This window comes from Phaenicophaeus curvirostris, chromosome 17, assembly GCF_032191515.1.
Source record: "Phaenicophaeus curvirostris isolate KB17595 chromosome 17, BPBGC_Pcur_1.0, whole genome shotgun sequence".
Taxonomy (NCBI): Eukaryota; Metazoa; Chordata; class Aves; order Cuculiformes; family Cuculidae; genus Phaenicophaeus; species Phaenicophaeus curvirostris.
In genome coordinates, this window is record NC_091408.1 from 13937209 (window position 1) to 13957544 (window position 20336).

At 40.1% G+C, this 20336-nt stretch overlaps 1 protein-coding gene across 1 annotated transcript in view; it reads right to left on the reverse strand.

The window, feature by feature from the left end:
- Window positions 1–20336, reverse strand: part of TMEM132B (transmembrane protein 132B) — a 255895-nt gene that overhangs the window by 42991 nt on the left and 192568 nt on the right. Inside the window, exon 5 of the mRNA XM_069871351.1 lies at window positions 980–1123. Coding sequence (XP_069727452.1) covers window positions 980–1123 — 144 coding nt within the window. The remainder of the gene's footprint in view (window positions 1–979; window positions 1124–20336) is intronic.

Consider the following 20336-nt stretch of genomic DNA (forward strand, 5'->3'; position numbering starts at 1 on the left):
CATTGAACTAAATGCCTTTAAACAGGGAACGTTTTGAAATGCAACATTTCTCTAACATCTGCAGATACTAGTTTTATTAGTGGAAGAGGGATGGGAGTCTTTTTCCTGACCTTTTCCTATCTGGTTCAGCCCAGTATTCTCTTACTAGAAATACCAGAAACTCAATTAATAGAAACAAAAGTCCACATACGCCACCTTTTAGATCAGGCTCTGGTTTTCTGAATTGCAAAGAAAAGACAGTCTCAGCAATATGTTGATGATGTATAACTTAGTGCTTGAGTTTATAAAACGAACAATTCATTGTTCATATTTATCAACTGATAAATAATAGCCACTAATCAGATAACAGTTGCATGGTATACAGCAAAAAGAAGAGCAAAATTTATGAAGATAGTCTGTTCTTCTGATAATTAATTTTTAAGGATGACTATACTTCCCTTTATTTATAGCAATTTAATATAATATATCTCACCTTGAACTGCAACAAAGAAACTGTCTTTCTAGGACTACCCTAAGAAACACATAAACAACCCCCTATTCCTATAAAGAATTCATTGTAATCAATTCTTAAGTTATTTAAAACATGGGAAAAACCACCCCCAAATCACATAGTAAAACAAATAAACATACTACAACCGTTCAAAAGTACCTCTTTTATGCCTAAAAATAATAATGAGCTAAAAGCTGAAAGCCATGCAGTGGTATCAGAAGTCAAGCTGTCAATGTCTTGATGAAGTCACATTAACGCTATGTCACAATGTCACAGAGGGAAAAATAGTCGAATATATTATTTAAAAAAAAAAAGTGTGACATTTTTTAAGAGCTCCCAGCTTTTATGTCAAGAATTTTTGCCACACGGTTTGTTATTTTCTATTCTCTGTCACGCTCCTCCAGTGAGAAGCATGTAGGGAACCTTGCAGTACATTGCTACAATACGCTACATTATTAATATTACTTAATTAATGGATGCCAACCTTACCTTTATGACATCTTCATCAGCTGATTTGCACTCGGTGGAGTCCGAAACATCGACCACAGACCCATCCTCCTGCACGGCAACCACCTTGACTGGAACAGACACCGTTTTGCCTGTCAGAATAGCTGTGTTAAGGACCTCCGTGTCCTGTATGCACACACACAGAAACAAGGGGTCGGTGTTAAAGAAGCACAAAACCAGGAGAACGCCACAGGGCTCAGACTGATGAACCCAAACCTGGCCTCTGACAGGGACGGGGCAGACAAGTGACTCTTCCTTGCACATACCCTTCAAGCTCTCTGCAGGCAATGGTTGAGCAGCCTTCCTAGCCAAAAATTGCATCTGGACCACCAAGCTCTGGTTTTGACAAACATATGGATTTTCTCTTTTTTGAGCCCATCTACGGGTTTGGCTGCTGTGGCAATGAAATCTGTAACACCATCATGGTTGAAGGCACATCTACAGCTTGGCAGAACCCCAGTGCTTTTGGGTACCATCTCCAGAGGGTATCAGCAGTTCTCCTCACCCCTCCACCCCAAATAAAGCCAGTAATTTGGCAGGGGATTATCAAGCCTTACAATAACAGCATTTCTCTCTTCCTGTTCCAGCTAACAGTGGTGCAAGTTGACCTTTTTCCTTTTGTGAGGCAAACATTAGAAGAAAACCTCTGCACGAGGTAGCGTGCTACAAACTAAGCAATGTCATCCATATACAAATTTTCTAATCTCTCCCCATCAAAATCCCACCTAGAGATGCTTTACCATTTTTATCTCTAATCCTGATGAATTCAAAGTGCTGGCACTCTAATGACTCCATTAACACAGTCTTCCTCTGTGTCTCAGTGTGGCTGCGGTTTGATTAATTACTCTAAATGAGCTGCTACAGAGGTCCCTGCCTTATATAAGTCGGGTATGCAGCCTGGAGGGGAGCAGCCTCCAAAGGCCTGTAGAGCAGCTTATCTCTGCTTCAGCAGTGCTTACTGCAAGCCCCTAAGTTGACACACGTGCAGGGCAAGGACCCACCTCTGCTTTCACAGAGATTCAGTTCTGCCTTCTCAGAAAGCCCGCAATAGGAAATCGTGCTTTGAATCAATTTGCTTTTCATTTTTCAATTTCCATAAAACTAATTGCTTGCCAGTAGGAAAAAAAAAAAAAAAAGTTGCTTCTAACTAATCTAACTTTAAATTCCATTATTAGAATTGGTGGAAGAAGAAATGGATTTTAGTGAAAGATTTGATGACAGCTTGCATAAAGAGATATATTCACTATCATTTGCTTCTGTCTGCTAGCTAGATTGATAGAAAATAATGGGCATTGACCACAAGCTAAGGACAGCTAGAGACGACCAATAAATACTTGCAACTAAGATGTATTACTAATCAATATTCAGAAATGTCTACAAAAAGCACCCTGAATTAAATAAGTTAAAGTACTAATAACACTAGTGCCAGCTAACTAATATAGTCTACTACAGCTTTATGGAGGGTCATGTTCCAGAAAAGCATTTAAGCTTGTACTCGAGTCCATTTCTGTTCAAAACAGCACTAAAAGTACGCGCTCAACTTGACACTTAGACTTCAATGTGATTTAAAAATGCATTTAAGTTTTATCCTAAACAGAGATGCTTTCTGAACAATAACCTATGAAATATACGGTCTTTGTCTGTTCTCTGCAAGCCACAAACCAGATGTTTTACACAGTAAGTGACTGTTCAGTTTTTGTTTATGCTGAATGAGCTTATTTATAATCTGCTGCCATCCATGAGGGAGGGACACTGGGAAAGAGAGAAGCATGGACAAAAATGGAACGGTGAAAGAGCAAATGTAAAATCTTTAAAAAGACTAAGATTTGAACAAAACTAAGAAAATGCAATGTCAGGTGAAAGAAAACAATCAGAAAGAGAAACTGAGGGTGCTTCATCCACAAGAATGTCAGACGAGTTGTCATAGTTGGATTTCACCAAACCAACAGCAAATATCCCATAAATCTTAAGCCAGCAATTGAAGATAAACGTTTTCCAGATGTATGATGGAGACACAGTGGTCCTGTGTCAAAATGCTCCCAAGAAGCAGTCTGCTACTATGCTATTTCTAAGCCACTCTTCAACAACCATCACTCTTCTTCAGTGCATCAGAGGAAACAGTGTTTCACCAGGGTCACAACCAATCAACACACAACTAATTCTTCTTCCAAAGCCACTCTATGTTAACACAGAGATGTAACCCCTATGTGCCTGGGGCAGGTGGCACTTGTGTGCAATTACATCCTGATCCCAAGCCCTACTGAGTCACAGATAAAAGGATTCTTTTAACTTCAGGAGACATGGAATCAGGTTCTGAACAGCCTTGAACTAATTTCTCCTTTGGTTTTTGCACCATTCATTGTATCACTTTGGTGTCGATCCTCATATGTGACAAAGGATAAACAAAACCTCTAGCCTCCTTTTAACTCTGAGAGCTGCTTAGCTACCAAGCATAAATCAGACTGATGCTTTGAAGGATAATGTAAAGTTTATAAAGACATTTGCATTGCTTTCGTAAACTCCATGTGAGAGAGAAAAGGTCTTAAAAGAGAAATCCCGGCCCTTCCATTTCTGGGTGCTCTGAAATGTGCTCACCCTGCTCTTGACACAAGCATTGTCCTAACCTTCCCTCCTTCCCAGCGTATGCAGGTACCTACAGTGCTAATTAGCTGGTGCTCCTGCACAAAAACTACACTTCACTGGTAAGCAATTGTACTATATAAATCAATATTTCAGATGCCGGATGCCTGGAAAAGTGTTACCCAAGTATAATAGGCTGCATAAAGATCTTTTTAAGAGCTGGCTATTTATAGACTGAAAAAAATGTATTTTCTCTGAGGGAGAAATATGAAGGCAGAACTGAACTAATTGACTGTCCACTAGATTTATAAACAGACTGTATTTTTGAGTGCATCTTCAACAAGTAATAGCTTTTAATCTAGGTCCTGTTGTTTTATATTTCCATGGTAGGGTTTACTGCAGAAAAAAAGTGTTACTGAATTTAAGATACCTGTGCTGATTATTCCTAGCATTATTTGAACTGTAAAGCCGGGTGATAATGTTGATTTACTGGCCAGGTCTTCCCGAATGGCACAGCAGCAGTGAAACATCTGGAACAACACCCAGGCACCACCAGCACAAACTTCTAACTGCTGACACTTCAAGGTCCCAGGTGAAAGACTGGGGATCTTCTCCTCTTTCTTTTGTCGAGGGTTTCAGCTGCAATATCTTGACCAAAACCTTCAACTCAAGCAGTCTGGGTGGAAGCTATACATTTATATTGCAGGCTCTACCCCTGTAATGCATGTTTACCTCCAGCTCCTTCTCTGTACCTGAATGCATTAGCACTTCAGCTCAGCTCTTCTTAATTACAACTGTAACCTGGTAATAGCATTTCTTTGTTGTCTGAAGGAATCTACTTCTTATCCAGCCCAGGCTAAATTAAAATTTAATACAACATCAGGTCGCAACAGAACTAGGAAGCAAATGACAGCTGTTTAATTAAAACCTAAAGTTGATTAGATGGCACTACTGAGAAAAATACTCAAGAGGAAGAACAGAAAACTACTGAAACTCAAGGCTGGGATAATGGCTTTATTTAAATATGAATAAACCCTTCGCACAGCCTTAGTAAATGTTTGACAACTCATTGCTTTGGACAAATGGGGGTAAATGTGAATGGGAGACGTGTCAAGAGTCATGATAGAGCTGTGATTACCAACACTGCTGCTGCATATGTATGTGACCACAGCCAGGGATTACTGAGGAACCACTGCAACAGGTAGACATGAACCAACTCCAGGCACAAAATTCCCAATGATTAGGCCTTAAACAACGCCACACCAACTTAAATCCTCCATAGGCATGTGACTCCATGGCAGTTCATCTACCTACTGTGAGCCAACATGACACAGCATTTCTCTCCTCTTCTGGTTGAAAAATAGAGACATGGAAAAATAGATTATGCATCCCACAAGAAGCCATCTCAGCAGCTGGATGCAGGTTACCTAGACCCCAGCTCAAAGCTGGAAGCTGTCCTCGTTTCAGCTTTCTTCCTAGCAGCTGGTAAATTGCTGTGTTTTGGATTTAGGATGAGATTAATACAGATGACACTCTGATGTCTTAGTTGTTGCTAAGCAGTGCTTATGCTAAGTCCAGCACTTCTCAGCTTCTCCTGCTGGCCTGTCAGCAAGGAGGCTGTGGGTGCACAGGAAGCTGGGAAGGGACGAAACCAGGACCCAGATTGGCCAAAGCGATATTCCATACCATATAACATCATGCTGAAAAATGCAGCTGGGGGCAGCTTGCCAGAGGGTGATGGTGGCTGCTAGGGGATGGGCTGGCACCTGTCAGCAGATGGTGAGTAACTGTACTGTGTTCACTTAGAATCATAGAATAACCAGGTTGGAAGAGACCCACCAGATAACCGAGTTCAACCATTCCTATCAACCACTAAACCATGTCCCTCAGCACCTCGTCCACCCGTGCCTTAAACACCTCCAGGGAAGGGGACTCAACCACCTCCCTGGGCAGCCTCTGCCAGGGACCAATGACCCTTTCTGGGAAGAAATTTTTTTCCTAATATCCAGCCTGAACCTCCCCTGGTGGAGCTTGAGGCCATTTCCTCTTGTCCTGCCCCCATCACTTGGGAGAAGAGCCTCCTCTCCACAACCTCCTTTCAGGTAGTTGTAGAGAGCAATGAGGTCTCCCCTCAGCCTCCCTTCTCCAGGCTAAACACCCCCAGCTCTCTCAGCCATTCCTCATAAGGCCTGTTCTCCAGCCCCCTCACCAGCTTTGTTGCTCTTCTCTGGACTCGCTCCAGAGCCTCAACATCCTTCTTGTGGTGAGGGGCCAGAACTGAACACAGGATTCGAGGAGCGATCTCACCAGTGCCGAGTCCAGAGGGAGAAGAACCTCCCTGGACCTGCTGGTCACGCCGTTTCTGATCCAAGCCAAGATGCCATTGGCCTTCTTGGCCACCTGGGCCACTGCTGGCTCATGTTCAACCAACATCCCCAGGTCTTTCTCCTCCAGGCAGCTCTCCAGCCTTTTATCATTATTATCTTTCCTTCCTTTCCTGTCCCATTAAACTGTCTTTATCTCAATCCAGAAGTTTTACCTTTTTGTTCCTATTCTCCCCTCCATCTCACTGCGAGGGGAGCAAGTGAGTGGCTGTGTGCTGTTTAGCTGCCTGCTGGATTAAACCACAACACCAGTGCATCCTTCCTGCCCCTTTGGGACTGGTCAGCATCCTTTCCATGACGTCTGGCAGGGCACAAAAGCCCCACGCTGATCCAGTTCACCATGACAGATACCATCTTAGTGACTAATGCACAAGCCAGATGTGGTTTTTTAGAGGTTAACAAAACATGCCACAGTACAGTAAAACCAATAAACACTCAATTGTAAATCAGGAGGGAAACCTAAAGCCAACCCTATTCCACTGACAAATGCTACAGCTAAATGCCTGTTGGCATTTAGCTGAAATGACTGTCTTTAGTGAAGAAGGCATAGAGCTGAAACATTTGTCTACAGAATTGCATTCCTTCATTATTTTTTTTTCCCCCAGAGTGTACCTCATGAAAATACATTCGTAATATTAGAAGGAATCTTTAGGAACTAGTTCTCCTGCCTGAAACCGGCATATTTTAAAAAATGTAAATTATAGGGCAGTTTGTGACATGTGGGCTGGGCCAGCGGAGATTTTTTTATTTGATAAATTATTCACTACCTTTTTCTTCAGATCAAAGAGCAAGGCAATAGAAGTCCATTAAGCAAGCTTAATATATAAATTAGATGCTTTGCTGAAATTATTATAATCCAAAGCAACTCTGTAGTTTTCCCCCCTGATAGCTGAATACCGTTTTAGGTTTCCAATGCATATTAATGAAGCCGGGTTGCTAGAAAGCTATTTATATTTTTCCACCATTATATCAGGTGAGATACATCATTATATCACCAAATGGTGAGAATGAACAACTGGGATTATGTGTTTATGAAACATCAGAAAACATAAATGCTCTTGCAAAAGAGCTCACTTTGTTCTTTGGCCCTTTTTCCTCCCTCCATTCCTACCGTCGTTCCCCTTCACGCCGAGGAACCAGACCCCACAGTGATGCTGGCAGGAGCGCTGCTAGGCTGTGGCAGATGGCTGAGCAGTCGTTATTCGTGGGCTGAACTGGCAGTGCTGCCTGCCCAGGACTCAAGTCCACAGAGGCTGTGCACAGGAAAGGAGTTATATCCTAATAAAGGGTTGAACAACAGTGGAATCAACTGCTTGCCAAGGTTCCGGGTGTCAGAGCGAGGCCTGAAGAGTCACCATGTACAAGTCCTCCCGTCCTGACAAGCACACGTGTTGCTAGAAGGTCATTCCTGCTCCCCTCCAACCTTCCTCTGTCTCCAGCTGTTTCCTCATTACAGCTTCTTATCCAGCAAATCACTAGCAGGAGTGCTCAGTTATGACAAGATGGCAAATCACGAATACTGCTGGCTATTGTGTCAAAGTTAAAGGTCATCCTTTATCTCCTTTGTTTACCTACTTCATAGCTTGACTTCATATTGGGATCCCAAAGGAAGAACAGGCAGGTGCACATATTCAGCAGAAGAAATCAATTCATGTAAACTGAACCATACAGAGAGGTTCTTAATCACTGATTCTTACGGAATAATGTAAGCAGCGACTATTAGCCTAATTGAATATTGTTCTAGATGTATATTAATGTGCGCTGCAAAAACAACTTGCATGATACAAAGACTCCAAAGTGGAATCTTATTTCATAACTCATCTTTTTGCTACAGCTACACCGAAGGAAGCTCTTATTTTAGCAGAGTGTACCTGGCACGCGCAATCAGCTGGAGCAGTAATTCTGTCTCAGAGTTCATGGAAACTAAAGCTGAGATTTATTCCATTTCCATGTTTTTTTATGATGGAAATTCAGCTCATTTTGAGGTTTATGTAGGATGAATAAGCAAAACCTGCTGCCAAAGGTGAAACCTGATTAGAAGCACAGATACTGTCATAACTATGACCTGAGGCAGTTTTATTTTATTTTTCATAACTCAGAACAGATCTGCCCCTATTAAGCAAAGGTTCAGAACACAGCCTGGTGCACTCGGCAGAAGTAATTGCAACCTGTCAGGCAGCCTCCACTGTCTCAGCTAAGTACCGGTGTCTGCTGCATGAGCAAAAGACCTTTCCTGAGGCTGGGCTCATGCTATTTCACTTCTGTCCATTATGTCAGTAGAATTTACTCTCCAGACCTGCTCTGTTAAACGTCATGACACCACTGCTCCGAAGTACATACCTGAAGTAGAAGGAATGGGAAATTCTAACAGCTGGAGAGCAACTAGCACACATCTGACTTCAGTTGTCTGCAGACAGGACAGAATCAAGAGTTCCCAGCTTGGGTTTTGGGATCTTCTGGTATACTAAGAAATACAGGACCTAAAGTCAGCCTAAAAGTATGTTAAACCCTGCCAGTCACTCACACTGGAATTTACACTGTGTTTAGAGATCTGTATAGTACCTGAGCATTCATCTGATAGACTTGTGCCAGTTCTTCTCAATAGTAAGTGATTGGCAACTATTTTTAAGCATATTTAGAATTTCATGGTTCATTAAAAGATCTTTTTTTTCCTTTTTATTCCAGAAAAACAAGATCATGTTCTGAGTTAATGAAAGTGTGGGTCATCTCCAACTTAAATCAAACAGTATCCTTCTGGATTCAAGATGGTGCAAAATGGGTAGAGCTGCCTACTCAGAGGCAATGATATGAATCTCAGTACAAACTGATATACTAATGGTTGTTTCCAGATGGCCATGAAACAATAATATGAACAGTCCTCAAAGGCATTGCTTTTTCCACAGAAAAATCTAGGGAAGACATGCTTTGCCTAGTTTATGGAACATAACTATTGGATTCAATTGAGTACCAACAGCAGTCAAAGAGATAATTCTGTGTCTCTCTGTCTTTGTCCCACAGGCTTAATAATATTTAACAACATTATGGATGGTCATTTTGAAGACACTTCTCTAATTCCTTTCCTTATCATCACAATGTCTTTCGGAGTCGGGTGGAAGGGAGGATTTCTGGAGGAAATTCACCAGTGCCATGGGAAAGCTGGCAACTCACTGGCTTGAAAAGGCTCCATTTTCAAAAGCACGAAACTACAGACATTGAAACATAAGGTTGCGTATCACTCCTGCAATCTGTGTGCTCATCTTCTGTCATGAGTGCTACCTGGGCAGAAATCCATGTCCTTCTGTAATAACAGCTGTTTAATGTTATAGAAGAATGTACAAATTAATTACAGCACATCTACACTACTTCTCAGCATCCTGCAGGAGCATCCTCTCATGGAGTGTGGACTTCAGGCAGTGACTTACTTTGTTAAGCCATTCACAGAGTGGCTACAGCTTAGGATACCTTTTTGTGAACAGCCAAGACGCATAGGAAAGCGACTCTGACATTTCCTCCAAAATCCTCTTACAGAAGACAGTTGTCTAGCATTCGCTAAACAGAAGGTTTAGGATAATTGGAATTTATACCTTCTCCCTCAGGGTAGTTCAAACACTGCTTTAAGTCCAGAGGTCATAAGGTACCCAGTAAATTCAATAAAGAGTTGTATTTTCTGGACAGAGCTAGATGCATATACTTATTAACTACATTTGAGAAGTGTTTCATGGAGTCTAAAATGGAATAGATATCTACTAGATGCTCACATTCACCGTCCTACAAAAACAGGATATCGTTTGCCATAGAACATGGATCTGATAGGAAAGACCCATGCCTGACCCAAAGTAGTATATTATTTTTCTTGAGGATCACCTATCTTATCTGTCAGGACCAGACTGCTGTACTTAGTTATTTTACCCATTTAAGTAATTTCATGAGCTTGCACTCCACTGCTCTGAGCGGTAAGGCATACGCACACTGCTGCACGGTCGGCTTTTCAGGCAGCAAACGCTTTGGAAGCAGCCTGTTTCCCACCTTCTGCTCTCCCTCTATTTGCTCTATTCTCCCAAAGTGCCTGCAGGGAGTAATTCATTCCCTGGCAGTTCCTGTCTCAGTCATCTGTCTTAGGACAGCGTAAGTGGCATAAGTGACACTGGAAGTTTTATCTGTCTCTGTAGCCTATTAACAGGCTCAGATGTCTAGTTTAGACTTGCTGTCTAGAATTAGGGGAGAGAAACACCATCTTTTCCCACTTTCAAGATTATAAACAATCAGTACCTATACGTCACTTTTAGCTCCTTTACTCCTAGGAGCTAACACTACTCCTAACAATTTTTGCAGCACAGCACGTTTCCTGCAGTGGCATGGACTTCACAGATGATAAAACCATGCCTTTTATCTACTTCACTTCATAAAGCTGCCTACTGCTGTATTTGATGCAGTGGAAATAAAAAGGAGAACACACCTGTAGCCGGCCCAGGCATCAAGGCTTCACCGTCCTTGCACACTCAGAGTTTTCTGGTGTTTCACTCACTGATTTTGGGAGCATCCATCAACAGTTCCTTGCTTCTCCTTGCACTGCCACTCCACTTAAACGAAGTGCTGCCTTTCAACTTTTCAACATCTACTTTCTACTTAAACACTACAGAAGATGTCTCCTGCCTGTGTTTAGAACAGCCTGGAAACTTATTTGACGAGAAGAAAAAAACGTTTCTTGACAAAAATCAAAAAGCATAAAAAAGACACCTTTGAGAATATTTTCTTTTTAAAAAAAAGTTAAAATTAAAAGCTGAGAATTTTTTCAAATAAGAATATTGATTTATTTGAGGTAAGGTTTTGAGAGTCTTCTGGCTGATCTAAGGACTACTGAAGGTTTTTTCCTTCCTTTTTCTTGGTTTGAATTTTGTTCTTTATTTTAATTTTTCAGTCTGCTCACTTTGTACCTGCTCAGCAGTGCTGCCTTGTTCTGACATGGCCCTATGTCTGATTATTTCTGGTTTTTTTGCTCAGCTTTTATAAAGAATAACCTCTTTTTTCATTCAAGTTCAGAATGAAATCCATTTTTTGTTTTCATGATTGAATTTCTCAGTGAACTTTTGTGCGGTGTATTTATTTCTTGCAGTCTAGGACAATATCATCTGTGTTTCAAAAGCTGGGCAACTACTTTCAGAACATCAGCTTTTAGGAATCCTTTAAACTAAAGAATGTTTTAAGAACCTGTGAGCCAAAAAACAAAGACCGACTAGATTCTGCTTTCAGCTAGACTGATGCGAGAGGGAGTAATTAGAATAAAGACCATGAAGTTACACAAATGTAAACGTCCTGTGAAATCAGGATCAAACTATTTAATTTTTCATCTTTTCCCCATCTCTCTTTCATCTGTTCTAAAAATTACATATTGAATGATTTATTTAAATTACTCCTTATAGTAGCTTGTCATTCCACAACACTTAAAAAACAGAGCTCAGCTCTGCCAAGGACAACACAACAGTTATCTTCATTATACAGCCAGAATGACTGAGACAGAAGAAATCCCACCAGGCCAGTGACAGATCAAGAAACTGCATCCATATTCCCAATGTTCTAGGTCCATGTCTTTTCTGAGAGGTTACACTCCAACTTGCTGTCTTCAGGCTGTTGGTTCTGTACAGCGTTAATACCAGTTCCACATCTTTCCTACTAAACACCTTTTTTTGCATAACAAGTAAGCGGTTGGTTAACTGAAATCCAGGTGTGCAGCAAAACAAGTATCAGTGACTGTAAAGAAATATTGAGGGCTACAAATCAAGCAATGAGACACAAGGAAAGAAAGAAATACTGTTTACCTATCATTTTCTTAGGAAGAAAAAGATGATGGCATACCAGCATATCCTCTAGTGGCACAGATAGCCAAATGCACTCAAAAAAAAAATCAAAAAATACCAGTTAATATGAAACTACTGCAAAACATTCCTCTTTGAGAGGGCTTCCAGTGTCATCTCATAGGTGGTTCGAAAAGGAACAAGACAATAGCAGACGAGGGATGACATTAATGTTTCTCAGGACTAGAAATAAAAAGTGACAGTGTTATTGGTCTTCAATAGAAGCATTTTGTAAACAGACAAAAGGTCTTCCATTTATTATTCTATGAAAACGCATATTTATCAGAATCACGGCATGTTTCTCTGATAAAGAAATTTAACAATGGTTCGTTGTCCTTACCCCTCAGCACTAAACGCAGTCCAAGCAGGGACTCCAATGTAGTAAACTTTTAGTTTTAATCAATTTGTAAACTGTATGAAGCAGTTACTAACTGGGTTTTCCATGTCAACAAAAAGCACTGGAGGACAGAAGGAAAATGAAAAAAGACTTCTATCTTTGCTTCCAAAGTATTATTTTCATAATTACCCTTTAGAAATCATTAAGACATTATTCAAATTGAAACTTTACAATCTGGTTTTTTGGAACCTTTTACATTATGAGTAATGGGAAAAATATTAATCTTCCAGAAAGATAAACTAGATACACCAAAAGAGTAGTAAGAGAATTACCCAGTTTGTATTGGAGAACTCATCTACAAGAACAATCTTAGTGGAGGAAAACATCTCCCATTTGCTGCCATTTTACTTAACGTGAGACAGAAACTTCCACAGCCTGACTCAGTTGCAAAGAGAAATTAGATCACCGCTACTGGACAGTTTAAATGGAATGAATATTTGTTATTCGCCTCCATTAAGGAAATTTACCTTCCTTAAAATTGGCTGCGGTAACCATTCATTCTTCACTTTTCCTCTAAAAATGGGCAGATTTCCAAATGACACTACATTTATTTCTTCTTTTGCAGTACCAATTTCAAATTGTTTAGTATTGTAAGGTGGGAAGAAGGCCAGGTCTAATGCCACACTCTTTCTTGTACTGCAGCTGATGGGGTCCTCTTGCTGCATAGTCATCGCTCCTACTAAATGGAGAGGCAAATACAAGGGAAGGTGCTTTTTACAAAAGAGACGGCTTCGGAAAAAATAAGGTTCTCTGGCATTTTGACACATCATTTGAGCAAAGAACTGACAAAGAAGGGAAACGTGTTGCACCTAAAAGCCTTCATAAATGAAACACAGAGCTCCAGCTCAGAATTGCTTCCAGTTGAAAGCACCCCTATACAATTTCAACACAGAAAAGAGCAAATTCTCCTCAACTTACACTTCACTGTATAATTTTGGCTCTTTCCCTTCTTGAAGTATTCAGCCACATTGTACATCCTCGGTGACAAAAATGCTCTCGCACAGCACAGATGTGGGCCAGTACTTCTCACATCTTCTATCTTCAATGTGTTCCTCCGAAGAGGGAGAGTCTTCATAAACCAGATTATAAAATACTTCATTCAAAAGCCACTAACATTTTACCTCTAGTTCATAACTGGATCTTGAAACAAAAACTGTATTTCAATACATCTCTCTTTCTTTGCTGTGATGCAACTTCATCATTTCCCAAAAGCCCAAGAACTACTGCCAGGAGGCACCTTGTAGCAGAAAGCAGTAAAAGATGATCAAAAGTTTCACTCCATGTTCTTCTGCTTCACTGCAGGTTAGTTTTGAAGGACAAATATTTTTCTTTTCATGGCCAATACCATACAAAGTGGTCGACTAATGCCCAACTTTAAAAGTCACAGGACCACAACTACTGCATCAAACATACCTTTCTATTTGTTGTTCATTTTTGTTAAATGACATTGACATTTAACTAACTCCCCAAAGGTTACACTCTCTTAAATGCAGCAGCACCTGGCATTTTAATACTGTTTTTCTTCATCTTTGTTAATGAAGGCAATTGTGCGAGTTGTTGTTGATTTAGTCTTGGATTTTCCCCCAGCAGAGCTGTAATTGACCTCTGGTACATATATCCAATGCAATCTGACAAAAGCTATTACGGAGAACGACCCAGAATAAAATCGCAACCTTACTTCTTCCTAAAGACAAGTTGTGACAGGAGTGGAAGAGAAGATGACGTGCAAGTTTTCTGGACAGGTAGCACTGGGCTGTGTCACTGATGAGGCTGAGAAACAGCAACAGCCTGAGACAGAATCAACCTTGGAAATAGTAGGCAGAAGCATTTCAGGAGGCAGCCATCTGACAGCGCTGTCTCCAGGCAGGCAAGGCTCGCAGCAGTCTCCTTCCTGCAGCAGCATTTCTGTTTTATTTTGGGATTTTTTTCCTCTCCTTTCCTGGCCAAGAATCTCATAAACAGTTTCAATCTAAAAGGCCTCATTCCAGCATGCATTGCTACTCAGTCCAGAGGGGAATAAACCTAGAATCTGGGAAAATTAGTGCAGAGGAAAAGACTTTAGAACCCATTAAACATACCCATGTGTGCCTGCTGTAGTCTATATTTCACCAACATTCATAATAACTCTTCCCTCTTATTCTGCATGGTCATTCGGGGAAAATAAAGACAGAAACCCTACATTTGATTAAAAAAAAACCACTGACATAAAAGGTGCACTGGGATACGATATATAAAGATTTTGCTATTTTTGCATGTGCAGTGATATTTAGAAAGGTTGGAAACTTAGACTTTATCTATTTCTGGTCAAATGGATTGCCAGAGGATTTTTCTGACAGTGACTGTCTGCAATTCGATGGCAGTGAACATGCAGAAAGTGTGCTGGGTTCTAGGATTTCATTCATAAAATGTTGCAAAATGAATTCAGATGAGGTGTGAGCACTAGCCTTTTCATGTGTGCATGATTTTCAGAGCATAATTCACCTGAGAACACACCTCACCCCAGGGCAAAGTCTCACTGAAGAATACCTTGGACAATTACAATTCCACCTGTGTTAATTTTATGGCATCTCTCTTGTCCTTGACCCTGCAGCAGCGCAGGAAGGGCACTGGTGTACAACTTTCAGCTGCCCCAAGAGGCTCTGGCACAAGCAATGAGTAACAAACCGTGCTGCTCTGCACCCAGTCTTGAGCATCACATGTCCAAATGCACCAGAACTTGACATGCAACCTCCACGCTGGCATCCTTTGGCCATTTAGCAGAGACCAAAATGCTTTAGCTGGTTTGCACTTCCAGACTGCAGCCCAAAGAGTTTTGTTCAGACCACATGAAATTGCAGCTTGCAGGTTACTTGAGGTGGAAGCTCCTAGATGACTTGGAAATACCAACCAACAGAGAATGTTCTTATGCACTTACTTCACAGACCTTCTGCATAAAGTCCAAGCTTTTTCTGTCTCACAGACCAACCCTGCTAGCAAATCTCCCTTGAAATTTAGGTTTAAAAAAACACCACAATTTGACTACTCAGATCAGCTTCTCTATTGGCATGTTCACCTCTTCAATACCCCACGTCACTTTGAAGACAGATTTTCTTCTCACAAAGTTTTCTGATATGCATTTCACTAATGACTAAAATGTTACATTTAATATTTTTCTCACATGCCCACAAGGAGTGGCACAAACATTATTATAAATTGAAAAAAAAATACACAGCGATTAATTGAGTAAATTAACCTCCAAACCACTTGGACAGCTGTTTCATCATACTGTCTTTGAGGCCAATATGCTGAAACAGCTGCTCCTATATGTAAGGTAAAATTATGTGCTTTGTTTTGCAATGTGAATACTCTAGGTCTATTTCTTATCTCAGTAACTTTAATATTCACCTGGCGCATTGCCCTTTTTTTTTTTATAATTGCATACATTTTTACCACATTATTAGCAGCTTCCCCAATGCTAACTCATTTATCCAACAATATGTTCAAAACCAAAGTCAGGTGGCTTTCTGTCATCTTTACCTGGGATCCACCTACCCGCGTTATGCGCTGCTCTTTGTGGCAAGATGCTTACAGAATGAATGAATGAAGATTATTTTTGTGTGTAGTTTTATGGCAGCTCAAGTTTTCCTTAAATGGAAAACGTGTTCTGGATCATGGCAGTTTCTCCTCTTGTTTCCAAGGCAACTCAATACACAGACACATGCAAACACACACGTGCGTGCTATTAATATTCTCTTCTAATGTGAGAGATTTCTTCATTTATCAATGAAACACTAGCCAGCTTCTGTAGTATCGAAAGCCTAAGCCAAACATCTCATAGAGCAGCTTCACAGCAGAGAAACATCCAAGATGCTTTTCCCTTCCATTGTACGCTTAGACCACATGTTTTGGAAATTTTTTGCACAAACACCTCCTGTCTCTTCAAGTCACATAAGTAAGGAATCCTGAGCCCACCTTGCAGTGTCCTTCTCCTTTCCTTCTACAACACAGTGCTTCAGTAAAAGCTCTTCCAAAGTGAAGGAAATAACCTGGGAGGTTGGTTTGCACATACAAGTCTTGTTATTTCCTCCCAGGACTAGAAAGGTGACAAGAATGGTAGCACTTTGGTCTGAAGGAAAGGTTCTACAGCCTTAAGAAGCCTTGCTAGAGCTGATCTGCAGAAGCTGCACGTCTGCACCTGACACTTGGCACTGGAAAATGGCTGAATCTGTTCTGTGTTTCTAAATGAAACTCATTTCAGAACAAGTAAAGGCCTAGGCACAAAAGTGATTTGTCATGCTCAGCACTCCATGCTAAATCACATTTATACCCTCTGATTCTCAATTGTAATCCTCTTTGGAATTGGCTTAATTGTTGGGCTTTTAAGAGCTGGGGGTCAGGTACAGACACTGAATAATGAGTGAAAACTGCAAAGGCAAAGTAAGAGTCCGACCAATTCTGCTGTTTATCTGAGAAGTGAGATGTGACAAAGGAGGGAGGCAGCTGGAAATTGCAAGAGACGCTTTGAAAGAAAGCACTTTGAATCATTGCTGGTTTATTGTTGTTTCCATCTATCTGATTTTTTTCCTTTGCATAACAAAAAGTCCTGCTGATTGCTGTTATTGCCTGGGGTTTTTGTACTTGTCATTCCCACAGTCAATGTCAGTGTTTTGTAGGCTTTCAAAGTACATCAGACTTTGGACCAGAGTTAGCTCTTGTCTATCTAAATATCCTCTTAATCATAAGAGAATAGTGGTACACACAAATCTGGTCTGTCCTGAGGGGTCAAGTGCCATTTAAAACTACTTCTAATGTACAAGTCAGAGGTATTTGTAATAATATTAAGTTAAATGGCAACACAAACTCAGCGTGAGGCAAAGTCAGGCAGTGTCTCTTATTCAGATTTCACTTACACCAGGTATGGATTTAAAGGGCCATAAATATGAGTTACCTCCAAATTAAACAGTGGGCGACTATGCTTGAAGTGGGATGGTACTTATGCTGAATTTGGTACAGTTTTGAGGGCTGACTTAGAAAGAGCTGTCTGTGATTTATTATATATATGGTATAATTCCATTAACGCCAGAAGGATATCTATGCATTTCACAGCAGCAATATCAGGGAATATGGACCTCTTCCACACATGAATACATGATGTGCCTCCTCCTTTGCATAAATATTTGGGGCTATAGTTTACACAGATCTACTTCATCCTAAAAAAACATGGAAAAATAATTCAGCTTGCCTGGTACATCTGAAGGTGCATTATGTCACCTCCTGTATATAAACAGATTTTTTTAAAAGAGCAAAATCTTCAATAGATGCTGTAGGAGATCCCCAACTTTGATGGGGGACTTCAAATACACAATCTTATACAAAGAAAATGGTTAACGAATACAATTCTGTTAATTCATGCACTGCCTAATTTTTCAAGATTGCTACTATTAACTTGCACACCATGTAGCCTTAATGATTTTAGGTTACATTTTATACTACATGCTTCTATTTATAAATGGGTTATAAGGAAGACTAATCAATATTTATTAGGCATTTTAAGTGTGCAGCCAACAAGAGTAGCACGTGTTAGAGAAGGTTATAGGCACATCGATAGAAGGATTACAAAAACCTATAAGCTCTGGCTTTTAATTAACCCATTGAGCCAATAGGATTCTGTAACAATTTTAATAGCAGGTTATCCAATTAACAACAGATTTTATTAATAACAAAGTCTTTGTAAACTGTTGCAAATGGAATCCTGTTACACAAGGAAGCAATTCTGTGAACTATCCCATTAACAAGTATAGGGAGAAGTCTGTAGGTTTGTTTTTCAAATGCCACTCTCCTCCTGAAAGCTTGAACTAATCCTGTAATATTTCCAATGCAAACACCATTACGGTGCCTTTCTGGGATTTGGGCATTTTATCTTACATCCTTAGGGTTAAGTTCTGCTGTTAGACACATAAATTTAAGGCTCATAGGAGCCACTAGAGCTGCTTGCTGTGTGTATCTTCACGTGCAGGAGGGCACAACTTAGCCTTTTTATTTACAGAACCATTAATTAAATTACTGCAATTAAATATCAAATCAAATAGCATTAAGATAACATTAAAAACACAGGAAGTCAGAATCAGAACTTCTATTAGTGTTAATGGGAGCTACACGTGGTTAGTTTTTGATGTACCTCTGTATAAGCCATACCCTGAAGCATGGAGCTTAAACCAACATACACAAAACCAAAATTTTACGCAAACATTCTTTTATAATGTCCTGGTTTTTGCATTATTTCCAACCGTTTGTGTTGGTTTCCTGCTATTTTTCTCTTGAGGCGAGTTAGCCTACATGAAACAGAAGAGCTTTATAAATGACATTTTCTGGTCGACTGAGAGCAGTTGAGCACCACAAAATTACTAACTTGCAATTAATCCACAGGGCACAAGCTTCAATAACAAATCCATTTGAGACTATGATTTTCTGCTTTATCTTCAATCCAACTCTTCTCTAAATAACTGTAATAGTGATAGAGATTTCTGAAAAAAATTCAAAGGAATTTAAAAGCCTGCTTTCTTCACTGTCACACCCAGAGAACTGACAGGCAGTAGCACAGATCTGTGCTGAGTGCTGACAGACCTGCAGGACCACCAGCTTGCCAACAGCAGTGGCCAACTATCTTCTTGTGAAACTGTTCTCAGGTCCTCTTTCAAGCACCAGCTGCACTACCCAAATCCCAGCAGCCGCATCCCCTAGGCAGCCGGTAGCTAAGCAGGAGGTGAGATCCATCACCACGGAGGTTCTGCATTGCCTAGGAAACGAAGGGAATCCCCCCAAAGTCTTGATTTTTTGCCATAACAATAAGGGGGAAGGAGTAAGGTTTATGCTCCTTGAGCCGTCAGGAGCGTATTATAGCACGCCAGTAAACTGCAACAGAGAGACAGGAACTATCCCTGAGGAGCCACACAAACTACTTAGTGAAAAATCATCATTGAAATAGAAAATGCTGTTATTGTATCAGACTCCTTATAGATTCTTGCTGTATTCCCAATTTAATGTTTTCTGGTGGAATTTTACAGCAGAATTAAAAACAGTGAAGGATGTTTGCTTATCCACTGATCAAATTAGCACAGAACTCTGCATGCCTCTATTTTCAACTGGAGAAAAATATTAAGAAGATTCAATATTTATGTAAAGTTTTATAGAAGTTCAATAGAAAAATCCAATATAATTTCCCAATTAAAATCACCTGCTAGTTAACTTACATCCATTACTATTACCTCGAGCCACTGTATACTGAAGCTATTCACACAATAGTGTTATGTGAACATACATAGGTTAAAAATTAGTAATTACTATCTAGACAATTCACTGCTAGCTATAGCTGAGTGAATATCATGAATAATGTATTGGATGAATTTTGCATTCCTTTTCCTCTTGTGAATTGATCACAACCAGTTAGGAAAACTTGAAAATGTACTCATCTATCACAACTGTTTTCATGCATAACTCTTAACCTGAATATTTTTCCACTGAACAAAGCTATTCTAATTTGTGTTTTGAAATTCACATTATGGGATATAAGCTATGGACACTATTGGGATTGTTGTTATTTTTTTCCATGAGCAGATAATCATGTAACCAGCAACAATGCAAAAGTGCTCATATAAAAAAAAATTTTACCCAGTTTGCAGCTCCTTTTGTTATATAAGTTATGTGATTAAGAATGCAACTTATAAGGAATAACTAAATCTAAATTTTAAATGGCAACTTTACGACTGAAAATAACTGATAAACGCGAATGTATGCGAATGCTATTATTTGTTCTATAAAAGCTCAAGTATGTACACGTTTCCAGGGATTTATCACAGTACTTCTAGCTGTACTGTAGATTTCAAACAAACTCATTTTTACAAACTACCTCTTGGTCACTTTCTACTCATTTGAGCAGCTGCCAAACAGCATCAGTCCTTACAAACCTCTAGAAAAGTAACTGCAAGAGAGAGTGGACCCCAAGTCTCCCCCTTGTCCCAAGCATTAAATTTATACCCATTTTGTTAGTAGGAAAGGTTCAAAATAAGAGACTGAGAGCGGGCTGCTCCTCAAACTCCACAAACCAGAGATGAAGCAGGAATTATATCATCCTTGCTTTGTGTTTAGAA